Consider the following 11,857-nt stretch of genomic DNA (forward strand, 5'->3'; position numbering starts at 1 on the left):
TGGCGCGCAGATGGAGGGAAGAGGCGCGAACTGGGATGGGGAATGGCGGGAGACGGCATCGAGCGTGGGAGGAGGGGAGGAGCGGCGCGCCGCGCTGGATCGACGAACCATGCGGGGATTATGGTTTTAAATCGCCGGTCAAGACGTTTAGTGGCAAGACTGATGTTATGGTACTTAACTAGCCGGTTTTTATTTAGCGGGCTATAGCCGGCTTTAGCAAGCTAAATGCCATAGCGGCTGCACTCTTTCTAGCAGCTATAGCCGGCTATTTAAGACTTTGGTAGGGATGAAAGAATTCTGCCCCTAGTGCGGGTTTCAATCGTTGTTTGGATAACGGTGAAGGATGGGTTCCAATATTTCACCTAGAGGAAACTCTCTCGTTTTCTCTCTTCTTAATTATCTTGCCAAATCAGCAGATTTGCTGATGTGGCATAGTATTAAATGAAAATAAAATCTCCGATAAAATTCCAATTGGTAATAGCCTTACGCACATACAAGTAAGGCAAATATTGCTATAAAGACACGATCGAATTCAAAAATGTGTTCTCTCACTCATGTGAGCAAACAAAATCAAGTTCTCTACACGAACAAACCAAAGTCGCCCAGGTAGCTGCAGCAACCTGCGTGGGAGCTACTGCCCGGCCGCCGGTGCTCCAGCACCGCGACGGAGGGCGCGGGTGTAGTTGATGATGGAGTTGAGGCGCTGCAGCTTGAGGTCCTCTCGGAACTGCCGAATGAACAGCTCCGCCCGCGCGTTCAGCGCCGCTCTCCCCTCCAGTGCTTCCTCCACTTCCCGCCGGCACGCTCGTGCGCGCTGCATGATTGACTCCGCCACCGTCTCCGGTCGCTCCGCCGCCGCAGTTGCCTCGGCGGCAGCGGTGACAGCAGCTGGTGGCGACGACGATTGCCATGCCGGCCCTTGAGCCTCCTCGGAGAAGACGGGCTTGTCCTTCCCGGCTCCAGCCACTTCCTCAGCGGTAGCGCTCTTGGACGACGTTGCAGATGCTGCTGCGACGGCGGGCGCGCTCGCTGACGCCGCGGGGGTCCCTGGTTCCGCGACGGCCGGTTGAGGCTGCTGCCGCTGCTCCTCAGCTTCCAGTTCCATGGACGGGTGGTCGTAGCCCTCTTCGAAGGGGACGGGGTGGACGGAGAACATGGAGAAGGACCGGAGCCGCTCGAGGACCATGGACGACGCGCTGCGGCAGAGCCTCCGCGTGGACGCCGCCGCGCGGCCGCCCTGATCCCCGCGGGACGTGACCACGATGGCGCCGATGAGCACGTTGCACAGCAGGAACAGCGCCGCGCCGGGGCTCACCCACGCCGACAGCGGCCACCACGGCAGGTTCTCCATCGCCATCGATCTGCAGCTCCTGGCTGTAGCTCCTCGTCGCTGAGTTTATCTGGGGCTTAGCTACAATTAGTTGCTGCTGTCTGCAGACTGCACAAGGGACTTGAGCGACCAGCGTATATAACCAGGCTGCAGGCTCTCACAATCCACACGCAGTGATGGTTGCATTCTTGCAGCTGTGCTGTCAATTACTTAGAAAAGATAAAGCGCGTACGAGCTTGCAAAAGGTTCGGTCTCCATCCAGAAAGGAAACTCGGATGGTGCGTGCGTTTATGCTCGCCTACGCGCACACAAAAGCCCTGCTGGTTGCGTTGCCGAAATTAAAGACGGATGCCCCAGCATTGCTTTTGTTTGCTTCCGCATCGTGCATGTGAAGTTCGTGCGAGTTGAAAGGACGAGCGAGTTGAAGTCGATTCTTTTTGCCGCAGCTGCAACCTGGAAGAAGATTACCAAAATGGTTAATTAATTTAACCTGCGTGCTCATTGTCATTTACTGGCTTTTGGATGTGCTAGACGAAGGTATGGTTAGCAACTTAGCATGCATGATACTATACTCTCTGGTCTTTTTACCTAATTATTAGTGGATTCTTCGCATGGGATCCTAGCTTTCGTTTGAGTTGTCTCTTATTATATATCCAGGCAGGTTAGTGTTGACGTATATGCTTAGTCGCTAAGCATTCGGAAGGAGATCGATACGTACGCCTGGCTGTATATATTCTTTCTTGTTGGGACCGCAATCTCCTTGCTTTTTTGAGCTAATATTTGTGATAAGAAGTCTGCTTTGTTTAAAAGGTGATTAATCAGTTCCATGGTACGTACCTTGTATATCACTATAAGAAAGGATATGTAAACGCGCCTCTTCTTTTCTAGGGATGGCCGAAAAGATAACCCGCTCCTACAAAAGAACCGGAGTTATTGTAGATTTTGAGCCGCCCCTGAAAATGCATTTTTAGAAGCGGACGATGGCGTCCCCCGCTCCTAGAAATGGCCATTATTTTTAGGGATGGGTGACGCCATCACCCGTCCCTGGAAATGGATTTCTAAAGTTAGGTGATGGCATGACCCCCTCTATAAATGATCTCATGCAAATAAATTTATAATTTTTTCATATAATTTTGGATAAAGTCAAACTTTATATCAAAGTTATATAGGTGACGAGATCTATAATTTTATAGTTGATAAATTTTTCAATTAATATCGTGTAGTCCAAACAATTATTATAAGTTCTCTATAGCACGTGTGTTGTACTATATAGTATATAGTATGAATGTAGTATATGTAAATGTAAAAGCAATTTGAACATATATATTGCGATTGTGATATATTGACCATGCCTTCAGTGGTAGACTGGGGAAGAAGGCGTGAAATGTATCTTGTGTGAGTATGTACAGGTATATGTTTATATTTTCAAAGAAAAGAATAAAAATGAAATGTATCTTTTCGTTTTCCGTTTCTGGCTGCCCTGCGCAGCACACACTCCCCACTGCACTTTAGTGCCACCCGATTCCCCACCCTAGGTTACTGTCCAGCCACCTGGACACCGTGGTTCCCATTCTTTTTTCTCATTCAAAAAACTTTATGAACAAAAATATAGAACCAAACTATGTAAACATAAAATATATACAAAATATATGTAAAGATAAATGATTCAAAAAAGCTATAAAACAAAAAGATTATATACATAGAAACTTATATACATTATTTTTATAAAAATGTAAACCAAAAATTTATTTATAAAAGGTTTTGTTCATAAGTTACGAATGAAAGCAAAAAAAAATTGAATCAATGGTTGATCAAAAGTTATGTGCATAAAATTGTACCACAGAAATTATGTGCATAGATTTCTGTCCATACGTTATGCAGAAAAACGCCAAAAAAATGCATAAATTGTATGCACAAAGTGTATGATAACAAAACTTCTGTTCATAAGTTGTTCAAGAAAAATTACGAAATAGAAATGTTATAGCACAAAAAGTTACACGAAGAAAGGAAAAAAAAAGGCATGCTGCCATGCCGGCAGCCGAAACCAATCCCTGCTGCCGGGGTCACCGGCTAGCCACACGAGCTTGCTGCTTCTGCGCGCAGCACTGCTCGCGCCTCGCGCCGGTTGCTGCCGCTTTTGCTTGGTTCACGTGGAGAAAGGAAATGCAAAGTAGAAGCATTTCGTGGGTCCCACACATGTGGCGTGCGAGCAGCTCGGTCGGAAATCGAGCGCGCGGATGCCTGCCAACGCTCGCGCGTAGAATTGGATTTGCGACATCTTCACTGTCTTTGCATCTTTGTTACCAAGTCTTCATGACATCATAATGAATCATGTACTTTTTTAGCACCTCCTACATACCAATCTACACGAGCAACAACACCAATCAACATAAGCATGGTGTTTGCACATTGGTTTGCATACGATTTTGGACTGATTACATGATATCAAGAGGGACCAACATAAACAATAAACATCGTTAAACAATAAGGTATCGTCGGTGTATTACATGTATGTAATATTGGTTAAGTGTGAAGAATATTTGAGGTTACAAACACATCATGTTTCTTGCGACAATCATAAACACGTCTTCTTATCTTAATTCTCCCATTTGATAGAAAATCAATGTATTATTTTATGTTTTCAAAAGTATTATCTTAACATAGCGTGACAACTTTCACCTCTGGACAACTTTACCTCACATGGAAAACTTCTAGAAAATGTCATTGAAATAAACAAGATAAACAAATTTTAGCAAGATAATACAGAGATCATATGAAACTTGCTACTTTAAAGATGTTTCTAGATAAAACCTATTATGCACAAAGGCATTAACATTTTTACAAAAAAAATGATAGTATATATCTTAAATATGGTCATATAAGTGGACTCATTATTTTTGATATTTTGCTTGGAAGAACTATAGTGTGATCAATTATTAAATATCTACATAAGCATACTGACCAACGACTAATTTCTCATCACTAATGTATAGGAGTTAGAACAACATTTATTGAGACACACCTTCAAAAAGAGGATTGAACAAAAAAGCCAATAAACTCGCACAACTCAAGCCAATAAACTCGCACAACTCGCATATTGTATGAATCTTGTACTCTACACAATGAAGGCAGTGTCCAAAATTGTTAGTTTTTTTGTATGTTCCAGGTTATTTACAAAGCTTTATTTTAATTAAAAAAACTCGTGGCTTGCTTTGAATATCATGTATTAGAATGACATGTATTTAGGTACAAAGTATGAATATTATGTAGATCATTTCATAATATCCTACATTCACCAGTAAAATTCCACTATATAATTATGTCATCCTAAGGTGGGCTGCCCCTGCTGATGAAAACCAAGCTACTTGTTGACCATGAAGTTTCCTCTGTAAGGGTGGTGGTTGTTCCCATATTATCCCACAATAAGAACAATTAACCACTAAGTGAGGATCTTGGCATGTAGGTCAACAACAATGAGACGATTGCTCTGCTAGAAATACAACCATAAGGTTAATTAATTTGTATCAAAAGCATATTCAAGAAACTCAATACATTCTTATTCCAGAAAAAAAAACATTTAATTGTCTCTAGCTATGGATGCATGTCGTGTTACATGCAGGATTTTTCTTATCAGTTTGATCAAATTGTGAGATCCATATATAGTACACCACCATCCCCCGTTGTCTATTTTTTTCACATTACATGTTAATTAGAACACCTATAAGAACACAAACTACTACAGATTCTATGTAGATTCCTTGAAAACATAAAAGTATCTCTGAGCAATTGCTATCTCATTATGGGAAAGGTGCAACATCAAAACACCACCAAATTAATTGATTCCAAAGCCATACATATATATGAAGTTTCATTTCTGGAGAAAGAACCTTTTGCAAGCTCGTACGCACTTTATATTTTCTAAATACTCCCTCCAGGCTTGAATATATGTCGTTTAGGATAAGTAAATTAGTTCATTTTGAATTAATTCGCTTATCCTAAATGACATATATTTGAGGATATGATAGATGTACTAACTGAAAGCAAAACAGCAAGAATGTATCACTGGGTGTGGAATCGTGGATTGTGAAAGCTCCTGCAGCCTGCTTATATATGCTGGTCTGTTCACTTTGCAATCAGTGCAATTAGTTGTACCTAAGCCTAAATGAACTCAGCAACGGGGAGCTACAGCTAGGAGCGGCTGCTCATGACGATGACGATGGAGTGAAAGGAATTAATGCTCGTAGTCTGAAAGGGGAAGGGAATGAATTAGAGAAAGTAAAAAAGTCTTAACCTACGGTGTTCACTAAGCTGCACAGAACATAAATTAGATTATGCTATCTAGATATGTAACATGGTTGATCTAGAGTGTAACCCGTCCCAACAATGAGTTTTGCAGCATGTAACTGTTGCCGCAAAAATTGGATGGTGATTTCTACGGAGCGTGACACACTAAGACATAGGAGCCAGGTTCTACTATTGAGGCTTGGAGCGTGCCGGTCAATTTGACCCGTAAGACAACGAAAAAAATTAATCATTAAATAACCATGAACACGTCGGCTCGGATTCTGAAGAGTTCCAGAAAATGCATCGGCTGTGAAGTCCGATACTAGAAGCAGACTATCGGCTGCGGAGCCGATCATTAGCAATAAATAAAGCTAAGTATAAACCTCATCGTAAAGAAACGTATCTAGCTGATAAAACTTAATCTAACATCCCTATTAGTCGGATCGGACCTAATCGAGACGGCACTGACAGCAGGGTGATAGATTAATCAAAATTAGCATGTGAATCTAATTATGATGAAGAATATTTTGATCAATATTTATTAAGGATATCTGGATCAAGATCTAATCGACTATTGAATAAGCAATGAAATCTTCAATAGATTGAGCCAATAGAAACTTGACCAAAACAGGATAAATTGTAAAATCTATTAAGAACTAGTGAGAGATCAGACGATATAGTGTTACAAGAACTTGATTGAAATTGATAAATTATAAGATCTGATAAAACCAACAAGAGATCGGAATGATGCAGCCTTGCAAGATTAACCTTAAAAGAACTCGGTAGATTGGTAGATAAACTAGACAAAACTACAGCGATACGTCGGTAATTAAATTCTGAAACATCCGATAGAAACGAACTTACGAGCAAATCAGAGATCTAGTTGATGCAGTCCTATTCACCGAATAATTCATCAAAAGAGATTACGCTAGTACTACTCCTAGGGTTTTGGAGATGAGCCGAGAAAAGTTGTATTGATTGATTATTATTCATACAGACCTTGACGACAACTATTCATACCTTGAAACTAAAGACTCTTGGTCGATTACGGTAAACTAAATTTAACCAGAAAGAAAGAGATGCTACTATATTTACAAAGCTTTTAAAAGGAAATCGGATGACTCCTCTAGAATCTTCTGCTGACATCATCATGCCAATCTGATTTGTACCGTAGTCCTTGCCAGCTTTGATCAGATTTGTGCCAGATTTGACCAGGACTCTGACAGCTTGGATCGAAATAATCTATTGGCCTTCCCTGGGACTTTCTATTGGCTCTCCCTGGGACTCTCTATGGGCTCCTTCAACACGGCACTCTAGCAAGAACTACTCTAAGAAAAGAACTACTCTAAGAAAATGAAGACACACAAGCTGCATGTATAAAATATAAAAATATAAAAGAGCGGGGTTAAAGAAATGCAAACTCGGCGTAACGATTTTATCCTATGGTATAGGTATGTAAATGCCACCTTTAGTCCACGTTGGGACTACACCATTGGTCACCAAATCTCTTCCGGTCAAGGTCGTGAGCTCATCGCTGATACTCTCGCCAAGCCGGGATAGAAGCTTGCCACAAAGGTAAGAGTCACCACTCGATCGATTCTAACAATTACCTTAACGTTATCTTCACTACGGAGCTTCTCCACCAAATAAGGGATCTCCTCAACCCCTGTTCACTACGGAGCCTCCTTAACCCCATGTCAACACATCCAACTCCAAAATCTATCAACACTTCTCACTGCCGTTCCACCTCTTGTAGCTTTGGCAGCGAGCCGCTGGGCCCGGCATCCCTGTAAACTCATCCAATCCATTTTGGACTCCCTCAACCCAAGCCTCGAACCCTATAACTCATGCTCGAGCACCAAGATGTGTGAGTTGGGGAACAGAGGAGGAAGACGGCAAGTGAGCAAGTCACAAGCAAGTACAGCCAAGTTGCGTCAAGGTGAGGAAAGTAAATGTGTGAGTTGGGGAAATCCACCATGGTGACTTTATTGATTGAGAAATGTCAAAAGATTGCTACATGAACCATCTTCGATCCTAGATCCTAGCAAGGATAACATCTATGGGTTCATCAACCCAATTGCATGCAACCTTATTATGCAGAAGAACAAACGAAAAAACCGAACACTCCATATCTGCTCTTTATCTCCAAGCATTCCATGGAGATTGCCGTTCCAAACCTCAACCCGTCTCGCACATAAGAACAATAGATGTGCAATATCTTCACGATAACTTTGGCAGAATGGAAGCAGATTAGCCCCTCGCCAACAATCTTATACCATCTAGACTACTTACGGTCTGTTTGGTTGGATGGCCAACCCCAGCCAGGCCCCCGTAAGCCACCAGCAACCAAATACGGCCCGATTGCTAATATTCGACAGGCTTTGGCTAACCTGGCTCTAGATTGTAGCGCCCAGTTCATTGGCTCCGCCAAAACAAATTTCAACATGCTTTTTGGCGGATATGTGTAACGCCCACATTTTTATCTTATTTAAATTATATTATCAATCACTCGCTTAAAAATCTTTTAAACTTTTTCCGCCGCTCGAGCTCCCGAAGCCTACCTCCCGATTTTCCGCCGTCCCGACATCGCGCAGTCTCTTACTCTTTTTCCGCGGAGCCGCCCGTCCCTTTTCCTTTTCCACCGGCTCCGCCATCCCGTTGCATCACCATCGTGTCGCGGTCGGCCGCGTGCGCCTGCCCGGCCGCGATCATCGGTGCCGCGTGCATGTCCCCTCTTTTCTTTTCTCATATTTTGTTCAAATCCATTTTATTTCTCTCTTCTAATTCATTTTTTTCAAATCCATTTTTTCCCATACTCTTTTTTTCCTTCCTTTTCTTTCTCTTCTCCTTTCTCTTTTCCTCCCAGCGCTGGCTTCCTCTTTCTTTTTCTTCCCTGTGTTGCCTGCTAGAGCTGTAGCTCGCTCCTTACGCGCACGCGCGGGCCAGCGCATAACTCGCCACGGCCGCTGCTGCTCGCTATGCCACTGCATGTTTGCTGCCCGTGCACGCCAAGCCGGCGTGCGACCAGCTGCTGCGCCGGCCCATCTCCGTCCCGTCCCCTCGCCCTCGCAGCTTGCGCCTTGTCCCCGAGCATCCCAGCCGCCATTAATGGTGATGTTCCTGTACTACCCGTGACCCTCCCATGCTGGCCATCTCCCCTCTCCCTCTTGGCCTATAAATCAGCCCCCGAGCCGCCCCTCACTCCGCCCATGCCGCCTCAGCACCTCCCCTCCTCTACCTCACACTGCAGCTCACCACTGCCGCTCACCATTGCCGGCCACCACCCATCTCCGTGGACAGCCCTCCGTAGACTGTCTCCGCATGAGGTGAGAGCCGGAATCGGACCCCTCTCGGCCTCCTCTCCATTTTCCCCTCCTTCCCGGGCGTCGCCATGCACCAGGGGGCCGGCGCCCATGGCCTGCCCCCCCATCCTACCGTTCCCCTCCCCCTCCTGTTCTGTCTCGAGAAAGAAGAAAGGCAGACTTGTGCATAAACCCTCCACTTTTTCTTCTTATGCAGTCCGCAGCCCTCCACCTCCATCTCTCAAATATTTAATCAAAGCTCCTTCTATTTCTTTATTTCATTACAAATAGGTCCTCGTCCTTTTGAACTACTCCCTAAATGACCTTTAACTCATCAGTTCATGCGACATTTTGTTCCGAATCGATTCCAAACTCCACCACGCATCATCTCCAAATATTTTCTCCAAGTCTCAGGATCCACATCTGACAAATATAATAGTCTTCTCTATTTTTTTATCGAAGCTCCCTATTTCCCTCTCTTTTTTTAAGCTCGTTGGCATTCTCTGTTTTTATTGTATGATTGTTTGTGTGTCGTAGCCGACGGTGTGACCGAGGAGGAGCAGTACTGCGAGCTGGAGCCCGAAGACCCGTACCTCGAGGAGGAGCTTCCGGAAGGCTTTGAGGACGGCAAGTCCAATCCCATCCTTTGATGCATATTTATCCTAGTTTTATAAACACAGCCTATTGGCCTGTTTTATAAAATGCATTGTTTTATTGCAAAACATGGTTGGATAGTCACCCCTTGATTGTTATGACTATTCCATGATGACCTAGGTTAATGTCTATATAGGATTTGCTCTGTTGGACGTTAACTACTGCTAGAGATGCTTAGTACCTTTTATTCTCTTTATTATATTTTAACCATGATCACAACGCGCTTTATTAAAAATAAAGGTGTGAGTATTTTAAAAGATAAAACAGGATTTTAGGAAAATAAAAGAAAGATATAACCTGACGAGATGGACGGTGTTTCCTGTGTGAAATGCCACTGGTGAGCTTGTACCTTTGTGGTTGAGCATGGTTGGGAGATGTCCATCTTGTCAATGTAAGGATGAACTGAGGTGTCATCTTGCCTAACCCACTTATCATATAACCACTCGACCATTGTGTGGGCAACGGCTCAGCATAAACCCCACTAGTTGTTCTGCTAGCCAAAAGGAGAGCTGGTGAGCAACGGGAGATCATGGAGAAGGAATACGATCTGTGTGAGTTATGTCCCGGTTATGACTTTGTTGATAGGTCATTAACCCCATGGTTGCTTCCGTATTGGCTAGTTAGATTCAGCTAAGGTGGGTAATGGCTTTGTTAGGATCCGCAGTGACACTAAGGTGTTCATAGTGCGGTACTCTACTTGTGGGTAAAGTGTACAACCTCTGCAGAGTGTAAAATCTATTCAAATAGCCGTGTCCACGGTATTAGATGAGTTACGGCATGGTCACTTCAATAGATATATTGGGATGATTGGTTTTGTGGCGTGAGTTGTTTTGAAAGTATCCGGCAGTTGTGCCGTGAGCTACTGTGGATGTGGAGTCCAGTAGCATTAAAACTTGGATCCTTTGTGTAGGATCAACCCCACTTATTATTCGATTACTACAAAAATATTTTGAGAAAACTCTTTTATTAAATGAACCCTTGCATGTGTCAAACCTTACTTTATCGCAAATGAACCCTAACCTTATCCTTGATATATCCTGTGCATGATCTTTATTATCCCCCTCCGTGGGTGTGGTTGGACTTGTTGAGTACGTATGTACTCACTCTTGCTTAGTTTTTACAGAGAAGGATCCAAACTTCGATCCTGAAGACGTCGAGTAGGTCGCCATCCTGCACCCAATCTTGCCTGTGGTTCAGGGTCTCCACAAGAAGTTTACCATGACGTAAGACTCTAATGTTATCTTAGATTTCGTTGGCACTTTAGTTTGGCTTTTAGTCCTTATGTTGTCCCTTATGATAGTGGTGCTCAGTGCCCGCTACCTCGACGGTTTGTACGGTAATGAACCATCTGATGTAATAAATATGTTATCAGTCTTTTGGGACTGATATTTGTATCACATTTAATTACCTCTGATGAGAGGACACTTCAATATGGACGTCTGCAAGCTGCAAGCTGTTCTGCTGGTTGGCAGTCCAAAATAGGCCGTGGACAGCGGACAGACTACAAGCAAGAGCTGGCCGAACCAATCAGCATGCCCTATGCCAGCCTGAAACGGTGATGCATCTCCTTGCTAACTGCATATTTACTAGAAAAATCTGGTCATCCATCTCGGATTGGTTAGCGATCCCAATAGTACATCTGAGGGAGTGGACACAGCAAGACGGTGACCTTCACGAGTCGTGGACGGTAATGGCAAGAGTAACTTCCAATTCGCGTAAAGGCATGTGCTCCTTAATTATATTAATTTCCTAGGAATTATGGAAAGAAAGAAATGCGAGGATTTTTGATCGAAAGGAAGTTTAAGCCACAAGCGACAATATCTTCTTTAAAGTTAGAGATGAATTAGATAGATAGGTTATGGCGGGTGCGAAACATCTTGCTACTCTTGTAGGCCAGACCTAACATGCCCCGTGCTGCGCGGTTGTATTTTTTCTTTCTTCTGTTGTGGTTTTCAGGCTCAGCCTAATGAGTTTGTATAGTTTTTTTTAAAATGCTCTTCTTTTGAATATAATTAGCAGCTCTCCTGCCAGTTAACGGGCCATTCATCTGCCAGGGGCCCGTGGGCTGATGGAGATCAAACCCCAGGCCGCGCTCGCGGTTCCCCTCGACCGCGCCCTGCGCCACGGTCACCTGCTCTCTGCACCGCAGTCAGCACGTGGACCTCACCTGCGTACTGTATGTCTCTACAGCATCTCGAAGGGCGTCATGCTCGCAAGCATCCCCTCGCTGACCCATGACTCTTTCAAAGCACGTGAAATCCTAGCGACGACCGCCGAGAGGGGGATG

At 44.0% G+C, this 11,857-nt stretch overlaps 1 protein-coding gene across 1 annotated transcript; it reads right to left on the reverse strand.

Moving 5' to 3' along the window:
* Nucleotides 1–437: 437 nt before the first annotated feature.
* Nucleotides 438–1,503, reverse strand: LOC112897567. Its single transcript, XM_025965902.1, has one exon. It carries the CDS (start codon nucleotides 1,355–1,357, stop codon nucleotides 632–634), a length of 726 nt encoding a protein of 241 aa, XP_025821687.1. The 5' UTR covers nucleotides 1,358–1,503; the 3' UTR covers nucleotides 438–631.
* Nucleotides 1,504–11,857: the final 10,354 nt, after the last annotated feature.

The sequence above is a fragment of the Panicum hallii genome, chromosome 6, assembly GCF_002211085.1.
Source record: "Panicum hallii strain FIL2 chromosome 6, PHallii_v3.1, whole genome shotgun sequence".
Lineage (NCBI taxonomy): Eukaryota > Viridiplantae > Streptophyta > Magnoliopsida > Poales > Poaceae > Panicum > Panicum hallii.